Source organism: Onychomys torridus, chromosome 3, assembly GCF_903995425.1.
Source record: "Onychomys torridus chromosome 3, mOncTor1.1, whole genome shotgun sequence".
Taxonomy (NCBI): domain Eukaryota; kingdom Metazoa; phylum Chordata; class Mammalia; order Rodentia; family Cricetidae; genus Onychomys; species Onychomys torridus.
In genome coordinates this window covers 133,520,360-133,541,516 of record NC_050445.1, presented here as the reverse complement: position 1 = coordinate 133,541,516, position 21,157 = coordinate 133,520,360, and the positions used below count along the sequence as shown (strand labels likewise).

Sequence of the window (21,157 nt, the reverse complement as noted above, 5' to 3'; positions counted from 1 at the left end):
GTTTGAGTTGAGCCCTAAGGATGAGCAGGACCTAAAAGACAGGACTAGAAGATGGAAGCCTTCATAGTTGGGAGGGTATTCTGTGTTGCTAAAAAAAGTCAAAGCCCTGTGCTGGGGGTGGGGTGAAGATAAGATGAGGCAAGGGAGAGGGGGCAGAGCAGACAATTAAGTACAGTAGACATGTTCACTTGCATCCTTCTTGCCTCTGTCTCTGGATTTCTGGAGTAAATGACTTCCAGCTAATGCAAAGAGAACGTGAACAGCAAGCAAATTTCTTCTCCCTATTTTATCAATTAGTTTCTATATCCTCTGTGCATATGTAAACACACAAATAAATTTACACATTCTAATAAACTATTCATTTATTATATAGTAGGAAGTGTTGCCAGGAAACCAGCTGTCAAGCAAAACTACATTTGAAGAGTAGGAGATGTACAATTATCTTTAAATACTTTCCCTGGATAGTAATTACTCCCATCCCCACCACAACCCAAAATCCATGTGACTCTCCAGAACGGCTCTGTGCAGTAGCAGCCACCTTTAAAAGAGCTGGCAGAGAGATGTTCTATACCCATGTGATGGGCCTGACTTTATAACAACCGATGTCCACAGATAATAAACGAGAGAGAGGCCATGGTTTAATTCTTGGTATTAAACTGACTGCAAGTCAGTTTCTACCTACTGCAGGTAAAAGCAACCTTGATTGCATTATAGTCTGCATGGCAGTTACCCGCGGTCTCTGCAGTATGTGATTTTTTATGTCTATTTTAAAATGTATCTGCAATTAATATATGTTTTTAAAATTATCCTATAGTATTAATAATCACAGGAAGAAATAGAGGTGTGTTCTGATAATACGGGACTATGCAGTATCAAGTTCTGGCAAATATAAAAGGCCACTTTCCATTACATCCACCTGGCACTCCTTGTCCTAGGCACCTGTCCCTCTCCACATATCCCCCATCGTCACACTTGCATGTGGCATGGCTAGATGTTTCAAGCACCCTGCATGGAGTCTCTTCTGTGCATAGTGAATTCCCCTAAAGCACCAGCTGTGGTGAGTGTCCCCTGCAAAGCTGGGCCCTCCGGTGAAGGACGGATCAGACCAGAACACTGAGACTAATCTATCTGTCCTTCCACTTGCAGGCCCAAGGCCAAGTTCCCCCTGGTAGTTCTCAGGGAAGAATTCGAGTTTTTAGATTGCCTCTGGTTCTTCCATTCTCACTGGAGAATGCAGTTAAGCCTTGGTAACTGGATTTTCCATGGAACCATAGGGAGAAAAATGACAGTGTTAGAGACATAGATGAAGCCAAGCTACCCTAAAAGGCAGTGTGGATAAGTGGAGGGAACCATTCAATATCCTAAAAGGAAATGTGGGCAAGTGGATGGAGCTATTCATAAAGAGGTCTGTCTCCCTGGGACCACCGAATACAATCTGTCCTTGGCATGGAACTGATGATGTTGAAAAGGTCTCTATTAAGGACTAGAGAGCTGAATTTAGGGACAAAGGATGTAACATGTCCAGCCAGTCCCGTACCCTTTCTGGCATGCTTGCATGTGGTACTGTATGACGTTGAGGACCAGTCATGATTCTTCAACTGGCGTACCGCCAGCACAACTCCGCAGAGGAAATGACTAAATTTTTCTGTGATTATCTCTAGACAGAAGACTGCAGATATGGACTAATGACATAAATATATTCAGAATGTTGGACTACAGGTCAATTTCATTGCCCTAAAATAGAAGGTTGGATTTTGCATCCTGGCCCAGGACAACACACACACACACACACACACACACACACACACACACACACACACACACACACGAATTTTATTCAGGTATTTCTTACTATTTATTTTGAATCATGCTATGATATTTTCATTCTGTTCCTTTTCTCAGTGCCAGTCATGGCCTATCAGCTGTTTTGTCCACTCATGGGCTGCAGAATGAGGTTTGCAGGTCTCTGCTGCAGGCAGGTCCCACATGCCTGCAGAGAGGCCTAGACTAGAAAGGGACAACTAGAAATTATCACATGTAGAGTGCAGATCCCTGTGATTGTTGCATCAGGGGATTGTCTCACTTCCTCCTGCCCTCTTTACCACCAGAGCAGGGACTCAGCATGCCTGATGATCTTTCTGCACACATGCCCACCCACCACCCTGAACCACATTCCAAGCTAAATATACTGCCCTTCTCCCAACCCTTCTCCCTTCCCAGAGCACCCCTCTGGCTTTTGATTGGCAGTGGGTGCCACACTCCCAGACCAACAGCTAGGCATTTTGGCACCCTCTTAGGATCTTTCTCTCAGTGGTGTCCTTTGTGCCACTGATAGTTTTTCTTACATCATCACTAATCCAGACAGCTGGAACTGTCTTCTTGGTTCCACCTTGATCTGGAAACTCACCATGTGTCTGTGTCCATTGATGTCTGGTTTCTGAAATAAGATCTGATTGTGAGCATCCTCCTATGTTGGGGCTTGGCCTGACCATGTGTGGTCTGACTCTCCACACTTCTTTCTTGTATTCCAGGTGGCTGTTAAAAGCATCATCCTCTGAATCCCAAGCAGAGCTCTGTGTTGTGTGTGTGGTGGGGAGGAGCACTGAAACCCTCTGTCATGGATCCATAAAATAGGAATGTCTCTTTGGGATCCCCAGCTTAATGGTTCTCAACCATAATTATACATTAGTACCAATTGGGGGAGTTTAAGAAGTACCATTGCTATCTTTTGGTATTTGAATGTACCTAGCACCCGGTAAATCAGTTTTCAGTCAGATTGATTTGGCGCTGCGATGAGGTACAAGGGGAGGGGTGGCTGAGCGGTCATTAAAACTTTCCTAAGTCATTCTACACTTGAAGGCTGCCAACAGTCCTTGACCAAGAGCACTGAGGAATACTGTGTGACCATAGTTGAGCTCTAGGGTATGTGTGTGCATGTGCGTGCATGTGTGTGTGTGTGTGTGTGTGTGTGTGTGTGTGTGTGTGTGTGTGTCAGAGGTGTGCCCATCTTTCTAAACATAAATTTTAAATGTTTATTGAGTTCCTAAGACCCCATGATCATAAAGAACCTCTGCTGTAAATCAGCCTCTTCTTCTGCATGGTGAGGTGATATTGGTCCAGTGGAAGGGGCGGGACTGGGGGGGAGCCTCATCCCGCCTCTGCCGCTCTATATATTGGACAGGCTGCTGAACCTCAATGGCTCTTAGTTTCTTCCTCAATATCAGGGCAACACATGCTTGACAGAGATACTTAAAGACTTTGGAGAAGCCCAAGACATCCCTAAAATTCCAAGGCCACAGAAGGCTTTATTCATAGTAACCATTCACTACTTCTGTCACGGCCACCAGCATAGTGACTAATTCCCCCTGTGCTTGCCACACTATTTCTGATAATGCCATTAAAATAAATTAAAAAGAGTTGGAAACTCCTTTCTCTTTCAGTACCAGAGATTGAAACCAAGGCTCGTACATGCTTGGCTTTCCCACGGAGGTGTATCCCTAGCTGAGAAAATAAAAGCATCTTCACTTGCTAGACAACTTCAGCTTCATGCCAGATGGCTTACATGGCATTTGATGCATGTTTACAAGAACCCTGTGAAATTATCCCTGTTCTTTCTAACCAAAGCTTTAAGATGCAGGATAGACCCAAGGCCACATAGATACCTATGGTAGAGGTCTGGCCACACCACCACCAGGTTGTGTGGAAAGGCCAGGCCAGAGACAGGTGAGATGGCACCCCGTGTGCTTTGGTTTGGCAGAAGTCTAGATCTCCCAGCCAAGCCCATCTTTCCCTCCTCGCCTTTTTCCAGCCGCTACTGGCGCAGGTGGAACAGATTCTGCAGAAGGAAATGCCGCGCGGCAGTGAAGTCCAACGTCTTCTACTGGCTCGTGATCTTCCTGGTGTTCCTCAACACACTCACCATTGCCTCCGAACACTACAACCAGCCCCACTGGCTCACAGAAGTACAAGGTGAGCAGCTCCTGGCTTTATGCTAGTCACTCTTGCTAACTCAGCCCTGGGTCCTGGGGAGGGACTAATATTGGAGGGAGATTGACAGAGAAGCAGCTGGTGACTACTGGTGCCATGTTGGAACATCTGCCCAAGGGCCTGGAAGCTTGCAGGCCCTGTATTAAAATCCAGGCCCTTGTAATAAACAGATATGGCCCTCAAACACTGATGTGCCCCTTGCCACATCCCCCTACAGCCATAGTCATCATTGAGTCCCAGTAGCAGGACTGGCACTGGAGCTTATCTGGCTATTTCAGATCCTCAGCTGCCAACTTCCCAGAAGCCATTTTCAGTTCCCCTGGCCTTACTCTAGCTCCAGGCAGCTTTCCTCAGACCATAAGAAGATAGGCAAGAAGCAAACAGAGCCTGGACAAGGGACAGTATCCCCAGAGGCTAGCTAAGACCCCTTGTCTACCTGGACCCCTATGAAAACATCCACAACCCATGTCTAAGTATCTCTGGGGAGTGAGGCAGATATGGTTCAGGCTGTGGGGATCCTGGGAGGAGGTCATCCAGTGGTAACAAGGCACAGGACAGATATCCTGGTCTCAGCTTTGGCTATTGGCTTGGATGGGTCACTGACCCCTCTGCACCTGCTCTCTCATCTCTAAGGATTGGGTTTAATAAAATCAGCACCAAGCCTCTCAAGTTTCTATGGGGATTAAGGAAGACAATGTATGCTAAGCCTCTAATGCATGATGGACGCTCAGTGCAGGGTTATAATGACAAGAATCTGGACCTGATTGTTCTTTCAGAAGTAGCCGGGAGAGGTCTCATGGGAAGGAGGGAAGGGGGAAGGGAAGCAGGGAGGGACAAAGGGATGGGTCTTCTTCTCCAGCTATGATGGTGACTTTTTTTTTCTTCCTCCCTTCCTCTTTGCTCTTCTCGGTTCCTTGCTTGAATGCCACCCCTTCCCTACACCTGCCAGACACAGCCAATAAGGCCCTGCTGGCACTCTTCACTGCGGAAATGCTCCTGAAGATGTACAGCCTGGGCCTGCAGGCCTATTTTGTATCCCTCTTCAACCGCTTTGACTGTTTCATCGTGTGTGGAGGCATCCTGGAGACCATCCTGGTAGAGACCAAGATCATGTCTCCCCTGGGCATCTCCGTGCTGAGATGCGTACGGCTGCTCAGGATCTTTAAGATCACCAGGTGTGTGGCTCCTCTTCTCCCTGTGGGGGTGGAACTAAGGAGACGTCTACTGGAGGTCAGAGAGAATGAGCCTGGATGAGGGAAGAGCTGCAGTTTCTGGAAGGTAGCCTCTGATCGTCTGCAGCAAGGGGAGTTGTGGTTCAGTGGGGTGGCGTGCCACTCAGAAATGCCTTTAGCTCCAGACTGCTGTCAGTCAACTTGATTGCATTTATTCTGCTGTGTAACTGGAAGTCCAGAGGTAGGTAGTCAGGTGGCTTTAGGAAAAAAAAATCAGGGACTCGGTCACCTCCTGTCCTTTGGCTTGACCAGCATTGGTGTTGATTCAACTGTAGGGTACAAGATGGCTTCTGGACATTGAGGTATTATCAGTTCTAGAAAAGCAAGAAAGGGTTTAGTCAGCTTCTTTGCTCCCCCAAATCTCAGGCAGACCTTAGAGATGCTATTCCAAACCAAACAGGGCAACAAGACAGCAAGAGTAAAGGAGGACAGGAAGAGCTGGGGACCCTGGCACACATCTGGGTGTGTGTTAGCTACTTCTCTCAATCCCATAACCAAAAATCTGACAAGAGCAGCTTGAGGAAGGAGGCTTTATTTTGGCTCAGAGTCCATCCTGTGGGAAGGTGTGGTACCCAGAGTGTGAGGTGGCCCAGAACAGTGTGTCAGCGGTCAGGAAGCACAGAGGGATGGATGCTGTTCTTAGCTTATTTTCTCCTTGACCTTCTTTGTGACTCCAATGTGTAAAATGGTGCTGCCCACGTTCAAGAAGACTCCTGACCCCTTAGTTAAGCCTCTTTGCAAAAAGTCTCACAGATAAGCCCAGAGGTTTGTTTCTAAGTGGTCCTAAATTTCCCCAAGTTGACAGTCAAGATTCAATAACATGTGGTAGAAATGGGCAATGAATGGTATAGTTGCTGTGAAAACAGAGCTGCCATTCCTCAATTAATTAAGAATAGAATTACAAAGTACACCAAAACTTTACTTCTGGGTATTTACACACAGCATTAAAAGCCAGATCTTGAAGTGATGTTTGTACACTCACATTTATAATGACATTATTTACAAGAGCCAGAAGGTAGAAGTACCCCAAGTGTCAGGTGAGTGAATGAAATAAAGGTAATATTTACATCCAACAGAATATTACTGAGCTTTTAAAAGAAAGTTTTTATGCATAGTACCACATGGATAAACTTTGGGACATTATGCTGAGTGAAATAAGCCAGTCACAAAAGACAAACGCTGTTTGATTGTACTTATTTGAAGTTCTTAGTCATAGCATCAGAATAACAGAAAATAGGACACTGGCTGAAGGGGAGAGGATGGGGAGGAAAGGGGGTTACTATTTAAAGACTAGAGTTTCAATATTATAAGATGTAAAGAGTCATAGAAATGGATGCTACACACTATGAATATACTTAATGTCCTTGAACCATAAGCTTTAAAATGGTTGAGGTAGTAATTTTAAATTATATGTGTTTTAACACAATAAAAAAAAATGGGGGAAATGGGCTGCTGAGATGGCTCAGTGGGCAAAGGTGCTTGCTGCCAAGTCTGACAGCCTGAGTTCAATCCCTGAGACCTACATGGCAGAGGACTGACTCCTCTAACTTCCATACATGTGTACTTGCTCTCTCTAAATAAACAAATCATTTACTAGTTAAAACTTGGGGGGGGGAGGGTCAGCAAGATTGTACAGAAGGTAAAGACCTAGCACCAAGCCTAAAGACCTGAGTTTGATCTTTATAAACCACATGGTAGAGGAAGAGAGCTAACACTGCAAGGTTGGCCTTTGACTCCCACATATTCACCTTCCCCACTACAAAATAAATACATATGTGTAATTTTTAAAATGGAAAAAAAATCTCTTCCAGAAATCTCATCAAGGGCTTTTCTGTTCTCATTGGCTGTTCTTGCTGTTAGGAAAGGTAGAGAAATGGGTCTCTCTGACAGGCATGGGTTGCTACAAATGCAGCAGAGATGGCCAACTCTGAATCAAGATGGCAGGAATTATACCACAGGGGGCTTTGATTTGGCCATCCATACACATACTGTCTGTCCAGTGACCCATCCACAGACTATCATCATTCTCACTATAGGGCAGGCACAGCCTCGGGAAGAGGGTATAGCAGGAATCCAGGGAATGGGCAGCCTGTTCCGGGTCAGAGCTCACCCTGGCCTGGTGAAATCAGTTTACAGACTGATATCATCATTTTTAAACCATTTTATTAAGATTTAACTTATATGACATATATTCATCACTTTCAAGAGTACACTTCATTTCTCTGTGTGTGGATTCAGAGTTTTGCAACCATTACCACATTCTGGTTTTAGAACAATTTCATCATTCCCCAAATAAACTTATACACATTTCTCAGCCCTGACTCCATGCTAGCCCTAAGTAGCCACTCCTCATTGTTCAGATTTATCTATCTATTGTGACAAACATCCTGAAAAAGAAATCAGGGAAACAGTAGCCTATTGTGGACATTATTACATTCTGAATGTAATAATGAAAGATGTGGTCATTTGTGCCTAGCTTCTTTCACTTAACTTAGTGTCTTCAAGTTACATCTAGGTTTTAGTGTGGACCAGATCTTTACACCTGTTCTTGGTGGATAATATCCCACTGTATGGCTACTCATGTTCATCATAGTCATTCCTCAGTGATGGGCATTGAGTTTAGTTAACTACTTATGATGCCTATATTAACATTTGTGTCCAGGTTTTTACAGAGCTGTATAATGTTTGTTTCTTTTGGATATATATCTAGGAATGCAACCTCTGGGTTATTCAATAAACCCTTTAAGAAATTATAAAATTGTCTTTTAAAGAGACCAGACCATTTTACATTCTTACCAGTGATGTACGAGTTAAGGGTTCCAGTTTCACCGCTACTCATACTGATTGTTCTCGGTTTATTTGTTTGTTTAGTGTACTTTTTGGTTTATTTGGGGTTTTCTCATTTAACCTATTTTCTTCTTAAAGAACAGATGGTAGTTTACATATTTATGGAGCACAGAGTAATATTCCAATATGTGTCTACAACATGTAATGATCAGATGACGGGATGGAGCACATCATCTTACAAATACTTATATCTTTCTGCTAAAAACATTCAAAATCCTCTGTACTAAACACTTGGAAATGTGCAGTTCACTGTTGCTGGCAGTTGTTCTGCTGTGTGTTAGAAGCATCAGAGGTGACAGTACTTTCCACTGCCTGCTGTGATCTGTTCTTTCACTTTCCCCTCTCCCCGGCTGCTGCCTCACCGCCCTGTTCTTTGTGTCATTGAGATCAGTGTTTCAGGCCCGACCTACAAGTGAACCAAGTGGCACTTTTCTTCCATGCCCGACATACAGTAATATCCTCCAGCTCCCTCCACAATACTGCAGATAACAGAGTTTTATTCCTTGTTTTGACTATTGCTTTTAATAAAAGGATGAGATTGACTGGGAAAACACCTGAGGGCCTCACAACCCCGTGAGCATCATTTCATAAGAACCTCTGAGATAACCGACCTGGTTGTCAGTAATACATAATACATATGTGTGAAGTGGTCTACTTACAAAAACAAATTTAGATGGGGCTAGCTGGACGGAATCTTTCAAACCTTCTCCAGATAGAAATACCCAGATCCCTTAGGAATCTGATTTTTGGGCAATCTTTGGAAATAGGAGCATTAAACCCCTCTCTTGAATTGTGTTAGGAAATGAGAATGGAGACTTGTGCCTCCAGGTCAAGGACAAGTGTGTCACAACTCACACAGGGTGTTCCTTTGAGTCAGTCACCAGGCCCTATGAGGCATCCTAGCTGTCACTATTGTCATTATTCTCTGGGCGGCCATCTGAGTGCACAGGATTGTTGAGACTCCAGTGAGAGGCACTTGGATTTAAGTTCAGCAATGCCAACTAGAGGCTTTTGTCTTCAGTTCAGTCAGTGTTGTTACTGTTATTAGGGGAGGTCAGTGAGGTCATGAGACCTCAAGCATGGACCAGGAACTCTGTCCATTCCTAAGGATTTTAGCAGCACTGTTCACACTGCATTGTTAGGGAAAAAAAGCGTGAATAGTATCAAGACTTTGTGAGGTATACTCCAAGAGAATTGAGAAGGAGGAGAAATACACTTGCTTACCGGAAGGACCACACACAGATGCCCCATCTCCAAGCAAGACTGGCAGGATCACAGTGCCCACAACCAGCCCATGTTCTAAGCATTTCAAATCTAAGGTTGGAGACAGGTTCACAGGGAGCAAATGTTCCCCTGCAGTCGGCATTCATTACCTTACCACTGTTCAGATGTGAACATCTGAATGTATGCATCTCCAGATGATTTGAGACCTGAAGAAAGAAGCCCCACTTAGACAGTGGAATTATTCTGTTTCTGGACTTTTTGAGGCCTGAAAATACCTCTAGTTCTTCTTGCATGGGGGCAATGGGATGCCCTCTGGTCAAGCCAAACTTTAAAAAGTTGTTTCTTGTTGGTATTTTCACAATGAGAATACACAAACTAACTAAAAGGAAATCAATGGGCAGTTGCTCCAAGATGTTATGACAGTATCTAGCAATGAAATTCCTTTCCTAAACAAAGCTGAAGAAACAAAATCCAGACCTCAAACATGGGCCGGGTGAGAATTACTGAAAAGGCATTGAAAACTTGAAAGTTAAAATAGTATTTGTCAGACCCAGGAAGAGCAAACACGGTCAGCACCATCTAGCAAGCAGCGCATGAACGCAGTCCTTAAGGTCCTGCCTCAGGATTCAGACAAGACAGCCTGACACTTCAGCTCTGCAGCTCACTGGGGTCCAGAGGATGTTCTGAGAGACAAACCTGCCGTTAGCTGTCACCAGTATGATACTTAAGCAGTGCAACCTTGGACAATGACTTAACTCTCTATACCAGTCAGCTCACCTGTAATCATTCCTCTGCTCATCCTCTTTTAGGTCATTGAGGCTGAGTTGCTCTAAAGGATGTCAGTATTGAGACTACCCTATCTAACACCTAATGTGCTTTAGTGCATGTTAGCATCTGTTATTATTAGTGTTTCTACTGCATTCGTTATAAACCAAAATACTCTTATAGTCCCCTGTTCTTCCTCTGAAGCTGCCTCCCACACTCTCAAATGTGTCATTAGGCTGACTTAGGAAGACACATTCACCCTAAATCATGACCACATATGGGGTGCCCAAAGCCCTTTGTGAGTATCATTTGCAAATCTTCCTGGATGTAAAGATCTCCAAGTCCTTGCCCAGAGTCTTATCCAACAACCCTCACCAGACCCCCCAATCCTTCCAGCTTTCTTTACTACCTTCTAAAGCCCTCTGCTCAAGAGCCCATGGAGCCTCTCACTTCCTTTAAGGCCACCAATAAACAGGAATCTGGTGTTTGTGAAGTTCCCAGGCAAGAGTCTATGGAGAACATGCTCAGACTCAAGAGCCACATGCTATCTTTTTAAGGAGAAAGGGAAATTACTCCCTTGGGTGGTAACTGTCACCTATAGGAGCTTAAGAAGATGCAGTAAAGATTATTTGAATGTGCCTCCTCTCAAACTCTATCACATTTATGATTTGGGGGGCCAGTTAGGTAATGCTGAGCACCTCTGGTCTAGAACCTCAAAGAAACACCTTCCCAAAGCCATCCCAATGTCAAGAATAGGCAGTCGTGGTATCCTGACCAAGTCTTCTTCTTCATGCAGGATGAAGAGTTCTAGCAGGAACTGTGCCTTGAGTCCAAACTGTCCTAGCCCCTAACGAAGACAGGCTAGAATTCCTTATGGCTCCTTCTGACCAATCAGATACCACTTTATGCTCCTGTCATACCTCCAGAGTCTGCTGTATCCTCAAGGACCAGGCTCAAGTTCATTGCAGTTTTGGTCCAAGGATACCCACTGCTGGGGTCCCTGTGGCAGGTCAAAGGAGAAGAGAGAGGCTGGGTTTGCCTACTGCATATTGCCTTACTTGGTTCTCATCCCACATATTGTCTTACTTGATTCTCGTCCCTTCCTTTCTGTTCTTCTGTCACAAATCACCGTAGAACACTCTTAAACACTCTTCCAGCAATAGGTAACTTGCCACCAAAATCAAGAGAATATTTCCACTGCTCAGCATAAGAATGGTTGGCAGGATACCTTCAGTGATGACCCTCCCTGGAATAATGGAACACTGCCAAGCAACCTCAGCAGTTGGTCCTGTTGTTTCCACCATCTTTTATTTATAGCAAGCTCAGGGCCATTCAACAGCACCATGAAGGTAAAGGGCTGGCCCCCAGCTCTTTGAAGCAAAAGATTTCTGAGCTGAAAGGTTCTAGAGATTCTCAGATCATTATAGAAGAGAAAGAATTCTACAGAGGCCCAAATCCCAAAACAGATGTCCAGAGGGGAAAGAGATGTTGACAAAGTGTCCCTGAACAGAGAGAATTGAGTCAACCCTGGAGACGAAGGGAAAAGGTTAACAATAAAGAATGGTCAGGGAGCGAAAAAACTGAAGAAGGCCGGTGAGGTGGGGTGAAGAGGAGAAGGGAGAGGAAGGTTTAGGTAGAAGGGAACTGGACCAGCTCAGACCCCCTCAAGTGTACCAAAGTTCAGGAAAAAGCAATGAGCTGGTCGATAGGAACAGGTGGACAGAAACACATACTGGAGAGGATGATGCAGTAGGAAAAACACAGATATCCATTGATGATGCAGAGGCATAACTGTAATTAATGAGGCAATTGCACATAATTTATCTGGTAATCAAGAGAGGTTTATTTCTGGGGTAACTTACAGCCAATAGGGGTTGGTTACAGGACCCGGGAGAGATGAGGTACCATCCAGCAGAGAAATGTGGCTTGGTCTGCCATCCAGCTTCCAGGACCACAAGGTATCCAGAAGGGGCAAACATGTACGCACCTCAAGTCTTAAGGGGCTCTCTCTCAGCCACGCCCCAGGGGCAAGTCACAGGCAGGTGTGGCAATTACCTGCTGTCATACTAGGGGGCAGTGTTTCAAGGTCAAAGCTGGAATAGCTAACCACCATACAGAGGGCCTGGAGGTCCAAGTTGTGCTGTGTGTGGACTCTTATTCTGACCACAGATGTCTAGGTCTCCCAGGTTTTCTATGAGGTCTACAGCTGAGACCTATGTATTTGTTTTCCAAAGTTCTCTTTGTTGGTGTGTGAGTCTGTGTAGTTCATGGCTTTGAACAGTTAGGATAAAAGTTGATATGTCATTAAACCTTCAGGCTCAGCACCAGCTAGCTTCCTGAAAAGGACTGTAGTTCTGGGGTGGGGGTCGTAGTCCTGTGTTCAGCAGTTAATAACTTTGAGACATAGATTGAGAGGGTTTGCAGGCCTGAGGGTTTCACCTATATTGCCAGCACTGCTACCTGAGTACCTAACACCTCTAGCTCTCATCATATTGCCCATGGTGGAAACCAACCCCCCATGTGCCCCACTGTCAGCTGTGGTGTGCTGGGCTCACACAGCCAGCTTCTTTACCTCAGAACCACACTCGTGTTCTGTTTTTTAAATCACATTTTAATTTTATTTTAATATAATATTTTATTAACTCTTTGAGAATTTCGTTCATGTATCGAATATATTTGGGTCATAATTACCTCCTTCTCCTCTCCTAACTCCTCCCAGATCTGCTTTCCCTCTGGGGTTCAGAGTCTCCCTGACTGACTCCCCTGATGACCTCGTGGCTCCCAGATATAGCTGAACCTCAGTTCAAGCCCAGGATGCCATTCCCTCATCCCTGTGTACTTCACAATGTTCCTTGACCGTTATGACCTCCCGTGACAGTTGAATTCGGTCTACAGGCAGACGCTCTCCACCTGGTATAATTGGACATTTAATAGGCTCCAAAGTTGCTGGTTTCTGAATACCAGTTTGTTGACAAGCACTGCATTGACTGCTTTGGAATTTCTCAAGCCCCAGCATCAGAGAGTGTGACTTCATGGTTCCTGTGGGACCTGAGAAGAAGCATTTAGGACGTGGTTAACATTTGAGCAGCTTTGGAAGACCTGTTTCAAGTGTAATCGGGAAAGGTGTTCCAAGCCCAAAGCTTTCTCTAACTTCTTGCATTAAGCAGATCAGCACCAACTCTGACCTCTAGGGACTCCAGGGAGCCTATCATACATCAGGGCTTTTCAGAGCAACCAATCCTAGCTTAAAGAACTGACATCAAGTTACTGTGAGGCTGAGGGAAATAGATTATGGTTACACACAGTTCAGTTTTAGGAATGACTTGCTGATGGAAGGGTGGTCTGGAGGGGAAGCCAGGCCAGTTGGAGCCTATAATTTGATTCAGAAAAAAAAGAGCTGAGTTTATGGATTAGGACAAAAGTTACTACATCCTTGATGTAACGGACCTGTTATCTTAAGACAGTATCAAAGAGTTGGGGACATCTCCAGAGCCAAGGTCTGACTGTAAAGCCCAGCATGCCGTTCTAATGGTTTTTAAGTCTGTAGTTTACTGCCAAATTGTGCAAGAAAAAGAAACAGCCAGGGTTACTCTGGGGTAATCACAGTGAATAAGACTCGAGATGGCCATGGTCGTGTGAAGTTGAATCAATAATCTGGGTTGTGGGTGGGGAGCTCTGCCATCAGAAGATGTCACTGGTGGGCTCCTAAAAAATGCTTACTTACTCCCTATGGTCACTGAACTAATAAACTGTAAACAGAGGCCTGGAGCATGCCTGGAGAACTCTTGCCTGGAGCTGTCCCCACAGTGATGGGTTAGTTGTAATCTAAAATTACCAGAATCCCGTGGGTTCTTATTGAAACTAAAGCTATCTAAGCCCAGAGAGAGGATCAGAATTTCCAAAGGCATGACTTTTAAAAAGTGACCATCATGACAGGGAAGTTGGGGCCATCATTAAGCTCTGCCCACTCCTTACCATGAGTAATACTGTTCCTATCTCCCCAGGTAGCTGCCCCTGCAATCTGCTCAGACTGGCATTCTTGGAGAGGAGAGTTTCTTCTCTGTTAAAAGCCACAAGTTTCTGTGATGATCATAAACTTAAGTTAATTGTGTGACAGATAGAATACTGGGCACTGTCTTGTGGAGAGAGAGTGAATTATCTTCCCTGTTACCTAATGAGGATGTACACACTCCTGTCATCTCCATTTCTTCCCAGACAGGAAGGCAGGAGAGGGGGGAGGAGTAAATGACTTGTGCCAGGTCTTCAGCAGCTAGTAGAGCGGGTGGGAATGTCTGGCCTCTGAGCTCTCTCTCCTTACTGTTGCCTCTTACTGATTCTGAATTTGTAACTCTGCATCTTAATTGTGAGTCCATTAACACCACTGCTCAACCCAGGAAAGGGAGTGGAGGGAATGGCAGAGAATGGAGCTGTGCCTTAGAGCCAGCAGGGGCACACAGGTGAGGGCTGACGGGGGGCAGCGGAGGACAGGCAGCTGAACTCCATGTCTGTCCCCAGGTACTGGAATTCCTTGAGCAACCTCGTGGCGTCCTTGCTGAACTCAGTGCGCTCCATCGCCTCCCTGCTGCTGCTCCTCTTCCTCTTCATCATCATCTTCTCCCTCCTGGGGATGCAGCTGTTTGGAGGGAAGTTCAACTTCGATGAGATGCAGACCCGTCGGAGCACATTTGACAACTTCCCGCAGTCTCTCCTCACTGTGTTTCAGGTATGGACTCGCTGCTGCCATCCTCACTGGGAGGGTAGTTCAGTGGTAAAGTGGGAGATGGGCAAGAAGAAGCCTTTAAAAGGTGGGGCGGTGAAAGCAGGACCCTCTCACTGGCACTAATGCCAGCCTAGGTCATCCCTGGGAGGTCTTTCTGTTGCTTTCTTGTCTCTCAACCTTCCAGGGAGCTGCATAGATGGGTAGACTAAGGATGCAACAATCTAATTGATCAGTTTAAAAATGTTTGTGTGGCCATGGCACCCATTAGCCAAAACAAACAAACAAAACCAGTATGAACACACAAAACAGAAAGAAAAGTAGACTGACCTTGTGGGGAGGTGGAAGACCTGCCTTTACTCTCCAGCATTCTTGCCACTGGAAGAATTACAGCTGGTCCAGGGCTGTGCTTTCATGAATGTTTCAGCATATGACAGCTAGAATAACATGTATTTGAGTTTCAAAATAAACTTATATTATATTATTTAAAGGGGAACAATCTGTGTATATTTTATATTGCTTAAATCTTAATGATGGTGCCAAATGGTTATGTTTAACAGACGTGGGTATAGCCAGTCACTGTCCTCATGATCACATTTGCCTGGTAGTGCCACCCAGGGAACTAATGGCAGCTGTCTCTTATACTATATGTGAAGAGCAACATAATGTGTTGATCACAAAGCTTTTTTTATATGCTAATGGCCTTGCACTTGGTCTGTGGATAGGGGTTAACTAGCCCAGGCCTGTAGTCCCCAAGAATAATTGGGAGCCAGAATAAGGGAAGAAAAGTCAAAATGAGATGCGGGACATTTCTGTTAACAAAGTGGGACAGGGCAGGAAGGGCAGGGCAGGGCAGGGGAGTTTGGGGGTTTGCTGTTGGTCTAACGCTGTGTCCCTTATTGGTGGGAATGTGTCATTCAGATCCTGACCGGGGAGGACTGGAATTCGGTGATGTATGATGGGATCATGGCTTATGGCGGCCCCTCTTTTCCAGGGATGTTAGTCTGTATTTACTTCATCATCCTCTTCATCTGTGGAAATTGTATCCTTTGATGCTGATGCTGCCCCAACCCTGCTATCCCACTCGGCCTTTAGCACAGTGCCATATGTGTGCTCCAAGGCCCTGGCCGGGGCTCTGTGCTGTGGCTGCCCATCCACAGGCTAGCTGGGCAAGGCCACTCTTGGAAGGGAATGTGTCCTGGCCTAGAACCACTTCAGCCATGGTGTGGGTCTGGGTGCATGCTGCAGCTGGGACACAGGATAGTGAACCACACACTCCTGAACTCACTCACACCTCAGGGTCATCCTCACTAGGAGGTGTGCTCTGGTCATGACGTGAATGAGGCCCCCAAACATCATGGCCTCTACAGCTAAACTCACACACTAGGATATACTGTCTGGAGATGTCTGCCCTGGCCACTCAGAGCTACTGTTCTTGAGAGCTCCACCCTGTGTGCTGATCAGTTTCCTCCCTTTGAAGGTGTTCTTAGGGCTAAAGTTGTAGGCAGTGCTGAACGAACTACCAAGTCTTTCCTGGTATCTCCTTCCTGACCAGAGGCAGGGACAGGACCCCAGGGCCTCCAGCCCTAGGCTTTTCTTCTCTCCCACTGGTTGAGCCTGGGAGAGTGGAGTCTAGAGCTTGGTGATAAGATAGAAACACCTCTAGCCCAAAACTTGAGTGAAACCCTTAGTTTGGGTAGTTCAGAAACCAAGAATACTATGCTAACTGAAGACAAAATTGGCATTCTATCAGCTGGATGGTCTCTGGCACATCAAAGGCCTTCTTCCTCTGTGTACCCACAGTGCAAGACAGGCTGAGAATCTGATCCAATAACTCAGTACCTGGAACCTTTTAGTGCCTACAGGTTGCATTAGGTAGAAAAACCACATGATCATCTCATGTACAAAAGTATTAAAGGTTTGTATAAAATTGATGTCAAAGTATGTATAAAAGATGTATAGAAAACAAATATATTTGGGCCCTATCCCCAAGATAAATTCCATCATGTGTACTTCAAAATTTGAAAAATAAATTGAAATCCAGATCTTGCTGCAAGCATTATGATAAGGGATTCTGAGCTTGCACCGGGATAATAGGAATCATGGCTTAAAGGGTCTCTGAGTTGGCTGGGAAAATGCACACAAGGGCCCTCCTGTGCTCCAGATTCAAGGACCAAAAGCCAATAGTCTTCTAGAGGAAACCCCTCTCTGTGGAGTTGTATCTCAGTGTAGGAAGTGGTGTGAATTTATGGGTGCCCAGGACTGGATGTTAGGTTTAACAAACAAGACCTTTCCAGCCATGCTTTCTTAGTTCTGTGGTTCTCTGTCCATAGTGTTTCTGTTGGTGGAAAAGCAGGGTTTGGCAGGGTGGGAGAGACAGATGACCACTTCAGTAAGAATTCCAAAGTCTATCCAGCTCTCGTCAGGCCCTCTAAGGGTGTCTGTATATACAGACCTATAGGGGTTCCAAGCCACCTCTTCAGTGTCCTGTTATGTGAGTGGGTCTTAAGAGCAATCTGCTAGAGATGCTGCTGATGCCTATCAAAGCCAGTGGTAAAATGAATAATGAAACCTAGCAATTAAAGAGCAAGGTGGGGCTTGCCCTGCTCCCGTCTGCAAAGCCCACCTGGTCTCAACCACCTGATAACTCTAAACAGAAAGCAGGCTGATAGGGAAAGAGGAGAAGGCACATGGCTGGTCTCCACCCCTCAAAGTGGGTTTCTCCTGGGGAACTGTTACTTCTGCATGCTTTGTATTCTCCCTGCTCACTGTGGGCATCATGCTTCCCAAAATCAAGGGTCGTTTTCTTTAAGAATGGACACAAACAGATATCCTACTGAATGTGTTCTTGGCCATTGCGGTGGACAACCTGGCTGATGCTGAGAGCCTCACCTCTGCCCAAAAGGAGGAAGAAGAAGAGAAGGAGAGAAAGAAGCTGGCCAGGTAACCCTCTAAGCTTAGAATGTCATCCCCACTGGTGGGAGAAGGGGATGGTGCTCATCCAGTGGCCATCTTGGCTGAAATGGAATGTAGTGAAGCTTCTACAGTAATGTGGCATCTCCTATAGCTCCTGGTCATTGCTATATATAGTCTCTGCAAAGACATTGCATTTCCCCACCAGTCCAGGAAGTGAGGGGCCATCCTTTGGGAAGAGAAGCCATGGAAACACAAGGAGGAGATAGGGAGAAGCTGCCTTCAGAAGAAAACACAACTCCAGCTTAGAAAATGATGTTTTCTCACTATTTTTGTACCATTGGGGTATTAAGAAGACAACATAAGGTTCTATATTCCATCCCATAATTATCTAGCTAGGACTGTCATATGCCATGCCTCTGCTGGACACCGAACCAAGATCTTCTAGGAATCCTAAGTAAGACCCAGAATCCTCTGATTTAAAAGGGGAGCCACTAAATGGCTAGAAGAAGTCAAATGTGTGCCAGACAGAGAAAGGGGTGCCCCAGCCCGGTGATACTTACAATGGAGCTGCAAGTGTGATGCTAAATACATGTAGACCCAGGGCTGATCATGCTGCCCCTAGAAGACGACAAAGCAGTTCCTGTCTACACTGTCCACTATCATTCCAGTAAACATCCATTTCTTGGTTTTTTTTCCTGCTGACCGGCCAGGACTGCCAGCCCAGAAAAGAAACAGGAGGTGATGGAGAAGCCAGCGGTGGAGGAGACCAAAGAGGAGAGAATTGAGCTGAAGTCCATTACTGCAGATGGAGAGTCCCCACCCACTACCAAGGTGAGGGGCTTCTTTAGGAGTCAAGGACCATCACTGCGTGGGGTCTTCCTGTTCTTTACCTGAAGGAAAGGATGAGGGAGGAAGAGAGTGGCAGATGGAACAGAAAGGGAGGAGAAGACACACACGTGGAACTTAGCCTTTCTGATGTTCCAAAGGGAGCTGAAAGCCACGGGGACAATCATGCTTTTTTGCTTTTTTGCTTTTTTTTTTTTAAAACTCAGCACCTGATTTTGATGTAATGCCAAGGCCTGGCACTCATCTAACTGAATTCTCCTTCCTTCCCTTGGCTGCCTAGATCAACATGGATGACCTCCAGCCCAGTGAAAACGAGGACAAGAGTCCCCACTCCAACCCCGACACTGCCGGTACTATTGCACTACCTGCGCTGAGACTGAAAGGCTGTGGGTGGAGACTCAGCTGTGTGGGAGTGGCCAAACACTGGGGACCATGGGAAACGTTCACCTTCACCACTAAGCATCTCACTTCTGGATCCAAGTATTACCAGTTGCCATCTAGGAGAAATGCTCTTCCTGGTGTCCTCATAATAATATTGAGATAATACCAGATTTGAGGAAGATGTTTTGAATTATAATTACTTTGATTTATTCTTTTTTAAATTACTGTTTTATTGTTAAGAAAAGGGGGACAAAGTATGCAGGATACAAATTGAATATTTTCTAATAATAGTAAATTTCTTGAAAAATTTATTATAAAGTAATTCTTTCATATACATATTGTTTTACCAGTTATTAAAGACTAATGCAAATTTTTGTACTAATGAGATAGATGGACTTATTTTTATATAAAGAAACAAATCTTGGCTGAATATTTGAAGTTGCAGGTCACAGAGCATCTTCAACATTTCTCAAAGTTGATCAATATTTTTATTTAATAATTGTCAGTGCTAAGAATACTATCTCACATAAACAGTATTTAAACGACAGACTTTTGTCTAGGGCCAGATACAGAAACTGTTAGAAATGTCATTCTAATCCCAAGCCAAAATTCATTTAGTGATTTTTCTTAATGACACTCAAGTCAGCAGCTCAAACAGTAATCTTAAAGATCTAGAGATAATTTGATTCTTACATTTGAGGAATGATAGCAAAATATTGCCTGTGTCCCACAATCAAACCATTGTGTATCTGCAGCAGCAGAAGATTCTGTATGTACTTTACAACAAGCAATGGTTTTAAATCGGAATGGCGATGTCTCGGGCAGTGTCCGCTGGCATGGCGTGGGGTGGTGTGCCTGCTGGTGGTGTGCTGGGTATTAGGCCGCACTAAAGCTGTGGGAAACACGAGCAGGCGCTGCTGGAAGCAACTTCAGTTCATCTTGCCTTTGCTTTTGAATGAAATGTTGGTGGTTGCACATTCATAAGCCTTTCACTGTGGGCAAAGTTTTTGTAGCCCCCCCCCAAATTAGTTACAAGTCCCCTTGTGGGGCCGTGACCCATAGTTTAAGAAGCCGGGCTCCCACACCACTGTTGTGTTTAAGATTTCACTGCGCCCTGTGTGTTGCTGTCACTGTCAACTTTAGTATGGCATATGTTGCTGCATTATGCTCACCTAATAATAGTCAATCCAAAATCCATCTTGTCATTACTCAGAAGGCATTGCTCACCATGAGGACAGCTGCCATCACAGATGTCCCATTGGTGGCTCCATAGAGTGCTTTCAGGTCCCTCGTCGCAAAAGGAACTCTTGCTGACAAGATTGTGTGCATCTTTCTGATGCATGACTTGACAGGCAGTCTCCTTTCAGAGGATTTTAAGGTTGGAGGCTCTGGCTGTCCCGCCACAATATACATCCCAGCTTCTGGAAGCCCCATCCCAACATGAGCCCTAGGCTTGCTTCCTCAAGCTGCCAATTTGTCACAAACTCCAGCACACAGCAAATGACTGAGGATTGTAATGACCTTTCTTCTCCAACCAGGCCAGACTGCACTGGGCTGGTAACCCAGGGAGGTGGCAGAAAGCCATGTTGTTAAGTAGAGCTATGTCACCATGTTGCCTCCCCTCCTCTGGTTCTCTGCTGGGACTACAGAGATGCTCTAGGCCTCCTCCCTGGAAGTAGCTCCCTTTCTCCTCCACCCTCACTCTCTTCTCCCTGCAAGAGAAGTAAGATTTGGTGTCTATGGCTCACACAATGAAGAGCAGAGTGTGTCCAGGGTTTGACGTCTGAAAACCCTAAAGGCTTATGGGGAAGGCTGTGCAGAAAACTTGCTAGAAGTGCACTGACTCGATGCAATGGAAAGATTTTGACTGTGTCCCCAAATAAATTAATTCTATTTTAAAATGATTTTTTTGAGATAATTGGGAGAAAATTGAATATGGACTAGGGACTAAATTATTTTAAGTAGATTTTTGTTAATCGTGTTAGTATAATAATGTGGTAATTCTGTTTCTAAAATACTACAATGTTTATGTCTAGAGTCTGGAGTGTTTAGAAGTTGCTTTAAAAACATTTCAACAATCTCCTAAAGTGAGAGCAGAAAAGATAAGTAAAGCCACATCAGCCAAATGTCAGTAGATGTTGAAAGCAGACATAGAGAGCCTCTCTACAAGTCCCTACTCCTGCGTATGCTTTTTACACTTCAAATGAAATTACAGTAAAAGAACACACCACTCTGGACCCTG

At 45.1% G+C, this 21,157-nt stretch overlaps 1 protein-coding gene across 8 annotated transcripts in view; it reads left to right on the top strand.

Annotated features, from left to right (window-relative positions):
* Cacna1c (calcium voltage-gated channel subunit alpha1 C) overlaps positions 1-21,157 on the top strand; it is a 541,159-nt gene that overhangs the window by 428,532 nt on the left and 91,470 nt on the right. For all 8 annotated transcript variants that reach the window (XM_036181728.1, XM_036181732.1, XM_036181730.1 and 5 more), the window contains exons 12-18: positions 3,809-3,969; positions 4,937-5,162; positions 14,571-14,778; positions 15,694-15,814; positions 17,601-17,715; positions 18,399-18,519; positions 18,815-18,884. In XM_036181728.1, the coding sequence (XP_036037621.1) occupies positions 3,809-3,969; positions 4,937-5,162; positions 14,571-14,778; positions 15,694-15,814; positions 17,601-17,715; positions 18,399-18,519; positions 18,815-18,884 (1,022 nt within the window). The remainder of the gene's footprint in view (positions 1-3,808; positions 3,970-4,936; positions 5,163-14,570; positions 14,779-15,693; positions 15,815-17,600; positions 17,716-18,398; positions 18,520-18,814; positions 18,885-21,157) is intronic.